General features: G+C 35.6%; 1 protein-coding gene across 1 annotated transcript; it reads right to left on the bottom strand.

Annotated features, from left to right (window-relative positions):
* Positions 1-906: 906 nt before the first annotated feature.
* On the bottom strand, positions 907-5,714 carry Usp10 (ubiquitin specific protease 10). Its single transcript, XM_033469490.2, has 9 exons — positions 5,317-5,714; positions 4,564-4,750; positions 2,883-4,265; positions 2,608-2,806; positions 2,274-2,523; positions 2,098-2,184; positions 1,859-2,023; positions 1,527-1,755; positions 907-1,458 (listed from the first exon to the last, which is right to left on the bottom strand). The coding sequence occupies exons 1-9, from the start codon at positions 5,332-5,334 to the stop codon at positions 1,172-1,174; spliced, it is 2,805 nt and encodes a 934-aa protein (XP_033325381.2). The 5' UTR covers positions 5,335-5,714; the 3' UTR covers positions 907-1,171.
* Positions 5,715-12,715: the final 7,001 nt, after the last annotated feature.

Below are 12,715 nucleotides of genomic sequence, written 5' to 3' on the forward strand. Positions count from 1 at the left end.
TTAACATTTCGTTTACATGAAATTAAATTTCAATCCATTAATTATTAATTTTTGTAATTTTATAACACACATTTTAATAAGAATCTTGAAATAATTCAAGCTTGGTTACAATATAATGGGCATAATACCATCAATCACTTGTTAATCGAGTATAAATTCTTTAAATTATTGTTCCATCAAATTTATTATAAAAATTAGAAAATATACTTTTACATGAATAAACATGTAAAAAATTAAGAATATATGAATTAGTCCTTTTTTTCTTTTGCTTTTCTTCTATTTATATCAAAAATTTAATAATTGAAGATGCAAATCTAACGTATACAATGTAGATTTGTACACGAATTCGGTATTGTTTATACAATCTCCCTTACTACTGGTGTTATTATTCCATCTTACCAATTATTTCTTTTTCTTTGAAAGCGTTTTCCATTCATTTTCAGTCATAATTACATATAGAAACTAATTATTAAAAGAACCAATACTGGAAGCAGAAGAACACAATGTTTGAACGGAGTTCCAGCAAATAAAATGTCATTAAAAGTCTCACAGAATCAAATGAAGAAATTATTGGCAAGTTGGAATATATACTTATAAGAGCGCGGGAAGGTTATATACAAAAATAACTTAAGGCATAAGATGTCCTTTTTCAGATATATATAAAATTTGCATTTCATAGAAATTTTGTCATTAAAGTAGAAAAACTTTTATCTATATTTTTCGTCTTCTTTTCTACAAAGTTATGTATATATTTTGTTTCTCACGTATTGTATACTCACAATCAGATAAGAAAGATATGTACAAGAGATCTCGACATTTAATATTTTTATAAAATGTAATGTGTAAGCGCTTAATTATGTAACTTCAATAGAACTATGAGTGCCAAAATCAAAACTCTTATTCAACTTCAACGTTAACTGTCTTTTTATTTCGTGTACCAAGAAAACTATGCATAAACCTTGTAACAACAATCTTAGTACAAATACTCGATGGAAGTACAGCATGTTAAAAGGAAATAGCTTTTTGTTTCTCATGATATTGAATAATAAACACTCTCTGTATTTAGATATAAATATCAACAAGAATCACAAAACTGTAAAAGCCATTCTTTCAAGTTGCCTCTTTTTCGACTTAAAATATAGTTTCACCTACACGTTTAATCCTTCTTTTTCTAACGCGCTTTACCGCTATTCGATTGATTATTCCCGATAGTATCGCATCTGCGATAATATAATAAATATGGAACTCTGGGAGGGATTGGCTTTAATACGTTACCCTCTGAAACACCTTTTAATGAACTATCGTCATATCTGACCCAACCACCGTATCCAACATGAAAGGCATCCGTAACATAGTGACCTTTTGTCGCTTCTTTTCCATCATGATAAGTAACAGCAAACAGCTTGTAGTGTTTTTGTTTCGGATTCAATTTTTTTATAGCGTTTGGCGATAAGAATTCTGCAATGAGATAAGTTTAGTATACACATACGAAAACAACAGTACATTAACTTAATAACAGTACTTACTACTATCTAGCTTCAGGTCAATTGGAAACTCTACACTTTTGAGAATTTTTGAGCAACCATCAAGTTTGTAGTCGAACCACTTTAAGTGTAATATAAGAATGACTGGTAATTCTTCTAAAGTTACTTGTTTCCAAGCTTCGATTTGTTGCTTTGTTTTACTACATGTCATTCCTTCTAATTGATCTTTTCCAACGAGAATCTCAAGCGCGCTCTTCACAGATCCAGCTTTCTAAATACGAATCAATTGGTTAATACATCACAGTGAAACAATGTACGTGATCCCATTTAGCTGAGACACGCTGCATAAAATTCTTTTTAAGTGAAAAGAATACCTCGATATCAAGTTGTAACGTAAAAAAGGGTTGGACGTTATCTGTGGGTTGTTCTCCTACTCGTGAGACCCTTGATCTTAATTGCCCACGGAATATATCGGACAATGGTGATCTACCAAATTCGGTACAACGTGTAATAGATCCCTTATTTTTTGGGCCCATAACCTACGGTAATCAATGCGATTAATATTGTCTTTTCGCAATTAAATGTTAATTTAATCGAGAAACCGAAAACGTACCTTCCATTCTTCTTCCCCATTGTTATAGTTTATATTAGTTTCAACACTAGCCATTACGTTTTGGTCATTATTTACTAATTTAATAAGCTAAAAGAGAGAAATCAGTGACGGTTATTTCTGTTGTATAGTCCAAATACTACTACTAAATATAATCGAAATAAATAAAATGTTCGTACTTCAAGCATTTCATCATTGATACCATTCAGAAGGCACGAAAGGAACTCTTCTGCATCTTCTTGGCGCCCTTCCACAGAAAATACGCCTGCAGCTGATGTGTTTTTTAACATTGTATATACATATGAAGGTTCGAAGGCCACTCCGCTTTGTATATCTACTATCGTGTCTTCCCCTCGTTTACTTGCTCTGTCTTTTCTGGCCAATCGTGCACCATCTGACAAAGGTGTAAATTCGTGTACAAATTTAATCCTGTATAAAAGAGAATAATATGCAATATTTATTGACACTATAATTAACTAAAAAATTTACTGTGTAATCAAAAACATTACTTACATATTATCAATAAGTGGAGTGTAAGACGTCTTACTGGGAGTCTTAGGATGTGGCAAAGCCATTAAAAGATTATAAAAAGGTGGACAAGCTAGCAAAGCTTGTAATATACTATTAATGTAACAATAATTGCTACGGTTCGTTAATCCACGAGGTAACAAACTCACAGTTTGTTTATCCATTTGGTAATTTAATAAAAATTCTGAAATAAAGCATTTAAATAGGTAAGTCGTATTTAAGAAAATGTACTTCATTCATTTCATTTAATAGAAACTTACCACCCATTTGATAGGCCAGAACATGATTAAACCGATTTCCCACTGTTGTGGATACTACGATTTTCTTCTTATTTATCATGTTTTGTGAACTGGATTGCACATTATCATTCGTAAAACCTGATGTGCCTGTACGTTGATCCTTTTCTGATTGTGCCTGTACTTTTGTAGTTACATTATTTTCTGTGATTGAACTAACAGGTATTGGATTAATGCGTGCTGTGGGCTTGTAATTCGATAGGGTTGATTGTGCATCTGTGTTTCCCTTTTTCAGGACACTTGCCCAAGATATGTTAGATACACTTGGGGGTGATGTAGCAGGAATTGCAGCTGCCGGAGCATTACTAGCTGTAACAGATGAGTTATTTAATGTTTTACTAACAGTTTCGTCTAGTACACTTTTTACAGGATTGTCTTCCTTTTGTGCTTCAGTTTCGCCTTTAGGTATAGGTTTGGACAATGTTTTAACAACCGTAGTCTTAATACTAGAGACAGTTTCGTTTTTATACTCCTTATCAGTTTCTCCATTTTGCTTCACCTCAATGCTACTATTGATATTCACGCATGGCATATCATTTTTTTCAGCTCCATTGCAATTTTCATTTACAGTTGACACAATATTGTGCTCAATTTTTACATTTACAGGAGGTACTTTTCCATTTGCATTGGAATTTTTTCTGATGGCAGTATTGTCGTCCATGCTGTCATTACACTGTTCAACTTTACTGTTATTTACAGTTATCACTGTAGTGACTATATTGGTCTGAGATGAGTTGTCCTCTTCATTTATTTGATGAAAAGGTTGCTTTACTGGTGTATAAACATTTTGGACTTGTTTTTCATACGGTTTTGTAGTCTGTATCTTTGCACATTCTTGGGTAGGTTGAGAAAGCACAGGCGCTGCTTGTCGGATACACCTCATATTATTAGAAGGATGATGGTATGGGGGATATCCATATGTGGGCTGAGCATGCGGGTGTGTATTAGTGTGAGTATGAAGATTTGGCTGATATAGGGCTAAAGGATAATGGACATGACCAGAGAATTGTTGTTGTTGAGCTTGATCAGGATACATGACTACGAAGGATAACTGTGGATGAAATTGTCCTTGATCTCCTATGTATCCTGGTTGCATTTCATTTGCAGGATTCATTCCACGATTGAAATTGTCTCTCCTTATACCTCTTCCTCTGTTATTTCTCCTATTATTTTCTCTATTACAATTGACATCATGAATTTCACTACCAAGATTATATCCAGGATGAGAATAAGTCATTGCAGGCATAAATGGTTGTATATGGGCATCTGTTGGAACAGGATATATAGGTGGTCCTTGCCACTCATTACATATTATTTGTTGTGTATATGAAGGAGGTGGTGGCATTGCTACATAAAAGAAATCTTGTATGTACCAATTATACTAATTATAATATTATGTTAACACGTTGCCGCAAATGAAAAAAAAAGAACAGCGTTAGTACGTAGTGTACTCGAGAGATTTTTTGGAAAAGCTGTGGTGAAATGTGATAATTTTAACTTCCAAACATACAACTTACACTCGATTTCATCTAGCAGTCATAAACAATTGAAGAAAAAAATGTGTTTCTGAGCACGATCATTAAATTAAAAGTATGCGGCAACGTGTTAATATATATGTTAATATATAACAAGCTGGTATAATTACCATTGTGATACCACTGGTTTTGTAACTGAGGAATCTCTGTTATAGAAGCATTGATATCATTATTAGTTTCAACTGTGTCCCATGGTAATTTTAAGGCATCGGTAATGTTAGGTGACTTCAAAATACCAATTAAATGATTCTTATCACTTTCATTTAAATCATTTAAATCCAAAAATTGAAAATCAAGCTGAAACATATAGTAAGACATAGAATGAAAATAATTATAAATTTAAAAACTAATTCATTACAATAAAAGAAACACAGGTGTTAAATTATTATTTCGCAATTCATGTAAGTCACAGGGATGAAATACATATATAAAATGAATATGTAGAATTCATTAATCATTTTAGGTCAATCAATAAATACTCAGCAGTTCTGTCCTGGTTATATTTTTTTAAAAATTAAAATATATGATATTGTTACTTCATTTTTTGGAGAAAAGTTTTTGCATGTAAAATCTGGATAAAAGGTAATATTAATAAAGATGAATAGAAACAAGTAGCAGTTTATACAATAACTTATACCACTGTTTAAAAACAAATGTCTTCTATCAATTTTTCTGTAATATGTTATATTGTTCGTAGTTAAATGAAAGATTGATTGCACTTTGTTCTATAATCAACGATACTTTCAATTTTAATATGCAACCATGAGTCTAACCTCAAATCCTATGGCGCACAGTACGACTGCTGAGAATAATTAGAAATGGTTCTAACAAACTTGTTAATTATGTACAGGAGAATATCATACCTCATTTTGAACATCCATGGTTAAATCCAGACGCGGTATAAAACATTAGAAACAATACCAGCAGAGAGACATGAGGCTCCGGTGATTTGTGTCGGTGATAAAAAGGGTAGACGTTGGTGTTAACGCTAATGTTGCTTTTTGTTCTTATGAAAATTACGTAAAAAACGTATTCGACAATAAAATTATAATATCCGTATTGTCTTTGCGCAACGATAAAATGGAAGAGCAGAACGCGCACTATTAACAAATTACACAATATGAACCATCATATTTCGGCAGTTGTGTGTAGTTAAAATGGGCCAAGCACGTTGCTCCACTGCTGATTTCTTCTCTTCCCGAGGTTGGCGTCGCCACTGTCACTACCACTCACTGCTGCTGCTTGGGATGGACTGTGAAACCGATCTTCCCGCTCTCCCGTTTTTACAGATTCTTCCCCCTCCCTTTTAATCTTTTAAACCGTTATGGAATGGCGTCCACAAATTATATTTTTTTCGCAAATTAAGTAAATGGTTAGCCCGAAAAATGAGGTAATTCATCGTTGCGTTCGATTTTAACCTTCAGAAAGCTTCCACTTTCTCATATGTTTTCTATTTTAAAGTATTTACTAAATTATATCACGACAATTATATTTTTAATTAAAGCCCTTTTCGTAGAAAATACATCAGAGCTTTATAAATATAGCAATGCAACCAACTCTGGACACAAACACGGTTTGTCGCGAATTCAGTGAATGGATTAACCGTTTAAAACAAATTATTATTATTATTATTTTAAACAAATTGAGTTCGATTTCACTTTTGCGTAAGTTTCTATTTTCTTATATTTAATTAAAGTTAATAACTTAATTTTCTTATGTTTAATGATTCTTATACTCAATTATACCGTAATGAATCGCGAAGAGGATTAAACCAAAAAATTGATTCAGTTTTCATGTAACACATGCCGTATACTTTTTATCAAACAATTATTTTTTTAATTATTTTTCATTATTTGAAAACCTACCGCGGTCAAAGTGATCGCTTTCTTATTTTGCAATTCTGCAAAGTTCCGAGACTCTTTCGTGGAAAACGCTCGAATGTTATATTATTGGAGCAAGTTTTATAATAAAAACTTTACAAATTCAAAATAAATTCGGTCTTCTCACTCTTGTGAAACAGTACATGTCAGTTAGTACTATTGTTTGGTAGGTTTAGTGTTAATATTGTTCACATAAATTAAGTAATATGTTTGCCGATGTTGGTTCGCATATGTTTGTCGTTCATTATTACACCGCAAATTGAGTAAACATGAATGAATAGGACATAAACTAAAAAAAGTTAATTCATCGTTGTTTTTCCGTCCTTCAACGGAATTTTCGTGCTGCGTCCGCCTAACTTTCTTATTTTGCAAATTCTGCAAAGTTCCGAGACTTTTCCGTGGAAAACGCTTGAATGTTATAACATTGGAGCAAGTTTTATAATAAAAACTTTACAAATTCAAAATAAATTCGGTCTTCTCACTTTTGCGAAACAGTACATGTCGGTTAGTATTACTGCTTGGTAGGTTTAGTGTTAATATTATTCACATAAATTAAGTAATATGCATGCCGATGTTGGTTCGCATATGTTTGTCGTTCATTATTACACCGCAAATTGAGTAAACATGAATGAATAGGACATAAACTAAAAAAAGTTAATTCATCGTTGTTTTTTCGTCCTTCAACGGAATTTTCGTGCTGCGTCCGCCTAACTTTCTTATTTTGCAATTCTGCAAAGTTCCGAGACTCTTTCGTGGAAAACGCTCGAATGTTATATTATTGGAGCAAGTTTTATAATAAAAACTTTACAAATTCAAAATAAATTCGGTCTTCTCACTCTTGTGAAACAGTACATGTCAGTTAGTACTATTGTTTGGTAGGTTTAGTGTTAATATTGTTCACATAAATTAAGTAATATGTTTGCCGATGTTGGTTCGCATATGTTTGTCGTTCATTATTACACCGCAAATTGAGTAAGTATGAATGAATAGGACATAAACTAAAAAAAGTTAATTCATCGTTGTTGTTCCGTCCTTCAACGGAATTTTCGTGCTGCGTCCGCTTAACTTTCTCCGGGACGATTTACCTTTTCCTTTAATCCCTAAAAAACATTTTATTGACGGGAAATCTTCGGCTCAGCGAGACAGATTAACAGTCCTTCAACGAACGATGTGCGATCGACGAAAGGTCACCCATTAGGCTTTCAATTTCATAGACCCATAGCCTTCCTAATTGCAGTTTATAAGTTTATAAGCTTTTCGAACCGTCTCCTTCCCGGCAATAAAGTCATTACTGCATTTTCGAGTAATGCATTAATGTCATTAGCACGCACCGCTTCGGTCGCCCGTCCAGGGTTTCTTGCTACCTGCGGCACTGCGTGCTACGTCACTTTTACATCCCTTTCCATCGCGCGTCACTGGCCATTCAATTTCTAGTCTTCTGTGTCCACGGAACTGTATACAAACACGAAACCGATTTTTCTCTTTATTATTCGTCAGTCATTAGTCGGTCATTGGTTTATTGCTGTCTCTGTCTCTGCTTCAGTCAACTACAGTAAACTCCAGCTCATGCTAGTCTACTACTCGGATAGTCTTTCAACCTTCGATCATCGAATTGAGTGCTTTATAGTATTTCAATTCATCCCTCAAAATTAAAACAGCTGTTCATCTTTAATTAGACGATCAACGATACTAATTAATTCCGTCGTAATTGGCCTTAGCGTAATCGGCCTTACTGTTCAGCCGGCCCGAACCGGCCAAATTGTTTTATTACTTTATTCTTTTCTTGTCCATCATTTGTGCGGCTATCGTACGTAACTCGCACAAATGATGGACAAGAAAAGAATAAAGTAATAAAACAATTTGGCCGGTTCGGGCCGGCTGAACACTTACAACCCGAGAGATTTTGGAATCGCGGAGTTTTAGTATCGGGTGTACTCGCTGTGCACCCTGCAGTTGTGTTCGATTTTTTCTTACAGTAAGTTTCTGTTGGTTTAGATTTTCGAATGATTCTTGTACTCGCGCGCGCGCGCGAACTATCTATACTATATTTGTATAAACTTTGTAACATTCATGTCCATTTAGTTAGAATTGTTTTTGGCGGGGCATTTCTAGTTTATATTTCATTTTCAACGAGCATGCGCGAGGGAAATGAACTTTGGCGCCATCTACGGCAAACTGCCGAAGCTGAGAAGCTCTGAGCTCACGCGGTAATATGGCAAAATCACGAACTACGGTAACTCATCTGTGTTCTAGCGAGTAGTTTAAGCATTTTGCCACAGCGCGTCGCGCTTGGCGCGACCAACATTTCGTATACTCTATTCATACTATTAATTTTTGAGATTTATTCGAACAACATATAATATACATATTGGTATTTTCAACAGTTCGATATTTACAACAATTCCGTATGCCTCAATTCTCTTGGTTATTTTAAAATATAATCACCCAATGCAAGTGTTTAGTAGAAGATACAGGAAAACATATAAAAAACATCAATGTTTCAATGAAACTCTTAGATTGAGAGAAATATCATTTTGCATTCTTTTAAACGCAATGTCTAAACCTAGATTTAACATGATTTAAGTTCGATTTAATATAGTCTAGGTAAGACAGCGAGACCCAAAACACGCGGACACGAAAGCCCATATTGCTTTGTTATTCTTATATCTCGTTCGTGATAAAGTTACCGATACGAAACTCGGGGTCTCGTTCCTAATCTCTGAACGCATGCATTATTTATTAGTGTGTCTGATACATTATCTATTCGCGCATGTTCCCACGTTGAAAATTCTTTTCCTTTTCTAGTTCTCGCTGGTTACGCAATCGGCGGTTTAAAGGTGTAGATACGAAACTATCCGATAATATCAGAGAGGAACTAGTGTCCTTATATCTTTTTCTGTTGCATTATTCAACAATTTAGCATCGTCGGTAATTACAACGTACTTTCTTATCAGCCGACACCTTGCCGACACCCCGACCCCTGCTGGAAGGCAACCAAACTTGTACGAGGCACCGTATGGTGGCCATGCACCATATTCCCATGGCGGCATCCTTTGATTCTGCTATGAAAATTTTCACGTTTCTTAATAACTTCTCGTTTCATTTTTCACGACAATAGTGACTTTAGTAAATATTCGCGCATTTTAAATTTCTGATGTCTGATAAATCGTCGATGTTTGAGCTGTTAATGTTTTCATAAAAAGGAATCGTTCAACGATAAACCTGGATTCATTTTAAAGCTATATCAGTGCTATTCAAAGCTATTGGGTTGGCAACTAAGTAATCGCCGATTTGTTCAATGAAATAAACAATTTTTTTTACTTGGAATGGAGTTTAATCTGTAATGTATTTTCCATTTTGTTCGATGACCTTTTGACCATCTCTCTGACAACTTGAAAATTCCACGCTCGTAGAAAGTCTGATCCTTTTCGGCCAAAAACTGAGTTAAGCGAGATTTTACAGCGTCATCATCATTAAAAGTTTTAGCACGAAGGGAGTTGTCCAGGGATCGAAATAAGTGGTAATCCGATGGCGCGAGATCAGAGCTATATGGTGGGTGTAACATCAATTCCCAACCAATATCCATCAATTTTTGCCGAGTGGACAAAGACGTGTGCGGCCTAGCATTGTCCTGCTGGAAAATGACACCTTTACGATTGACCAATTCTGGTCGCTTTTCCTTGACCGCTGCATTCAATTTGTCCTGTTGCTAACATTCACGGATAATAAAAAATAACATAATAATAATAATAATAATAATAATAATAATAATAATAATAATAATAATAATAATTTTATACTATAAAATTTACAGATATCATAAAAATGGGAGTGAGAGACATCTATAACTGAAATCGGCAATTACTTAGTTGCCAACCCAATATTTCAGCTTGAAAACGTCCTGGGTTGCCGCGTCAGACTTTATTATTTGTTCACACAAGAGTTTCATAGAGCTGTGGTGAATTCAATTGTTCGAATAGAATTTTAATTATTGAAAATTGCGTGGATTACTGGACTCTTCTGTACACTTTCAGAATTTAAATGTAAGCACTTTGCAGCTGTTGCCCATGATGGTTCTGCATTCTGAACTATTGATCCTATCATGGTTCTGCACATGCTTTGTGTAATTTTTGTAGAAAGTACAATTTTCTTGTGTAATTTTTAATATTTTTATTAGACCTGTTCTATAATTAGTATTCACTAATTCTGGTCGCTTTTCCTTGACCGCTGCATTCAATTTGTCCTGTTGCTAACATTCACGGATAACAAAAAATAACATAATAATAATAATAATAATAATAATAATTTTATACTATAAAATATAACTGAAATCGGCAATTACTTGGTTGCCAACCCAATATATCATATGCTTTTATACGATATAGCTGATGGAAGATCGAAGACATGAAAATATTACAAATTGGAACGTCTTCAAAACAAACATTGGAACATTGTTTTGCGAATAAATCCATCACAAAGTTGAAGATCAAAACTTTCTTTCTGCAACGACATCTCAAAAATTGACGAACGATTTTGTGTGTATCAAATCTTTCTTAAATCGCTTATTATTTCGTTAAACGAATAGTGTACGGAGAGACTGTTTGGAGCTACGGTAGTCACAATAATAAAGCGACGAAAAGAATGGATAAATTTTCATGTTTTTCGTAAAATCATTTTTACGAAGAAGTGACGGTATTATCTGTGCAATTAAACGACTTGGAAAAAAAGAGAACGGAGTAGAATGTTCTCGTTATATCTCTCTTGGAACGATTCGGCAAGAACCTTCTGTTTTCAATAGAAAAATCGTATTTTTCAAACGCTCGATAATCGCGCGACGAGCTGAAAATCCCGTCCCTCGTCGGCGTACACGTATTTTCCTTCGTGGCCTAGATACGAAACCCTTTTATACGTCATTTACGATATTTATGTTGTGCACCGACGGCAGCGGCATACGCGACCTTACGTTTAGTTTATATCCTGCCGCCACGAGGTGCGAGTAAAAAATAGCAACATTTTTTTTTATTGCGCGATCGTATCAGCAGCTTGCGGCACGCACCGAATATTGCGTTACGAAGTAACATGACCGCGGAGGAATGCTTTAAAACCGCCGGTACGGGCGGTTTCAAAGCACAGAAACCGACGCTAACGAAAGTTGTTGCTGTCGAACGAACGGGGAGCGCGGTTCCCTACGCGTTTTACAGTCAATTTCCACGAACGTTTCTGATTTATCGTCGACGATACGATCGCTTCCCACGTGGTCGCGCTGCCATTTCTTTTTCGAAAATCGCGTTTCACTGGCCGGCGACACGCGTTTTGCAGCATTCTGTACACGGGGGCTGCGTGCTGCACCTCGCGAGGCGCATGCAACTTTCGGATTAACTTCGCCGCAAACGTTGCTCCTCGCACAACGTTTCTTCACGTTTTTATTCAGTCTTCGGCCGAGACTTTTCAGCGGTTCATCGATCTCTTTCCTATTTTCTTTCGAACGGAGACAACGTTCAAACCCAGCCTCGATCGCGATGCATCCGAGAGCTTCGGTTTCGAGAAGAACGCGTTTAGGGCCGCGTCGGACGACAAATAAATATGCTAATCGGCCGCGTTCGGGGCAGCTCAAACGCCGAGCATCCTGGCGAAAGAAGAAAGTTAAACGAAGTTGCTCGCCAGGGGTAAGTACATCCGCGGTTAGAGTGCCGCGAATCGTCGGGAACAGAAGGAAAAGGAGGGACGAACGCACGCGTGGGTGAGAAAGAGGGAGAGAGAGAGAGAGGAGGTTCTCTTAAATAATAGAAAATTCAGGGGAACTTGATAAGCCAGGGCCGCGCTCAAACTTTTCACTCGGCGCCATCCATTTCTTATTATAATGAATGCATATCGGCTTAGTCGGGCCGGGGAAGCTACGGCCATAAGAACCCTTTCGCAGTTTTTGTAGCGCACGATTCTTGCCGAGGCAATGCCATCGATTCAGACTAGGCGAATGCGTTTTCAAGCAAGACAGAACAAACTCTGTTCCTCCTTTCTCCATTTTGATTATCTCGAAAACAGCTATTCTTTATTTATTAGCGATTGCAAGAAACACGTGTGAAGCCAAACTTTATCCTTCATCTGGTGTTCGTACCATTTTCTTTTTTACCTGGCTATTTCGTTATTAATAAAATTCACGTCTGTTCATAGATCGTCACAGGCATAACGTTCACCGTTCGTGATACACAAAATTAGAATGTAATTTTCGTTATTAGCGTGCATCAGATTATGGAGTCCATATCGTGCAACACTAACGCTGTTAATTGTTATCAATTTATCTCAACATACTATTCCATATTATAATATAATGTTAAGGTGATTAAAAAAATGTTCATATAATTACATCTACAAATACACATTT

Source organism: Megalopta genalis, chromosome 10 (assembly GCF_051020955.1).
Source record: "Megalopta genalis isolate 19385.01 chromosome 10, iyMegGena1_principal, whole genome shotgun sequence".
Lineage (NCBI taxonomy): Eukaryota > Metazoa > Arthropoda > Insecta > Hymenoptera > Halictidae > Megalopta > Megalopta genalis.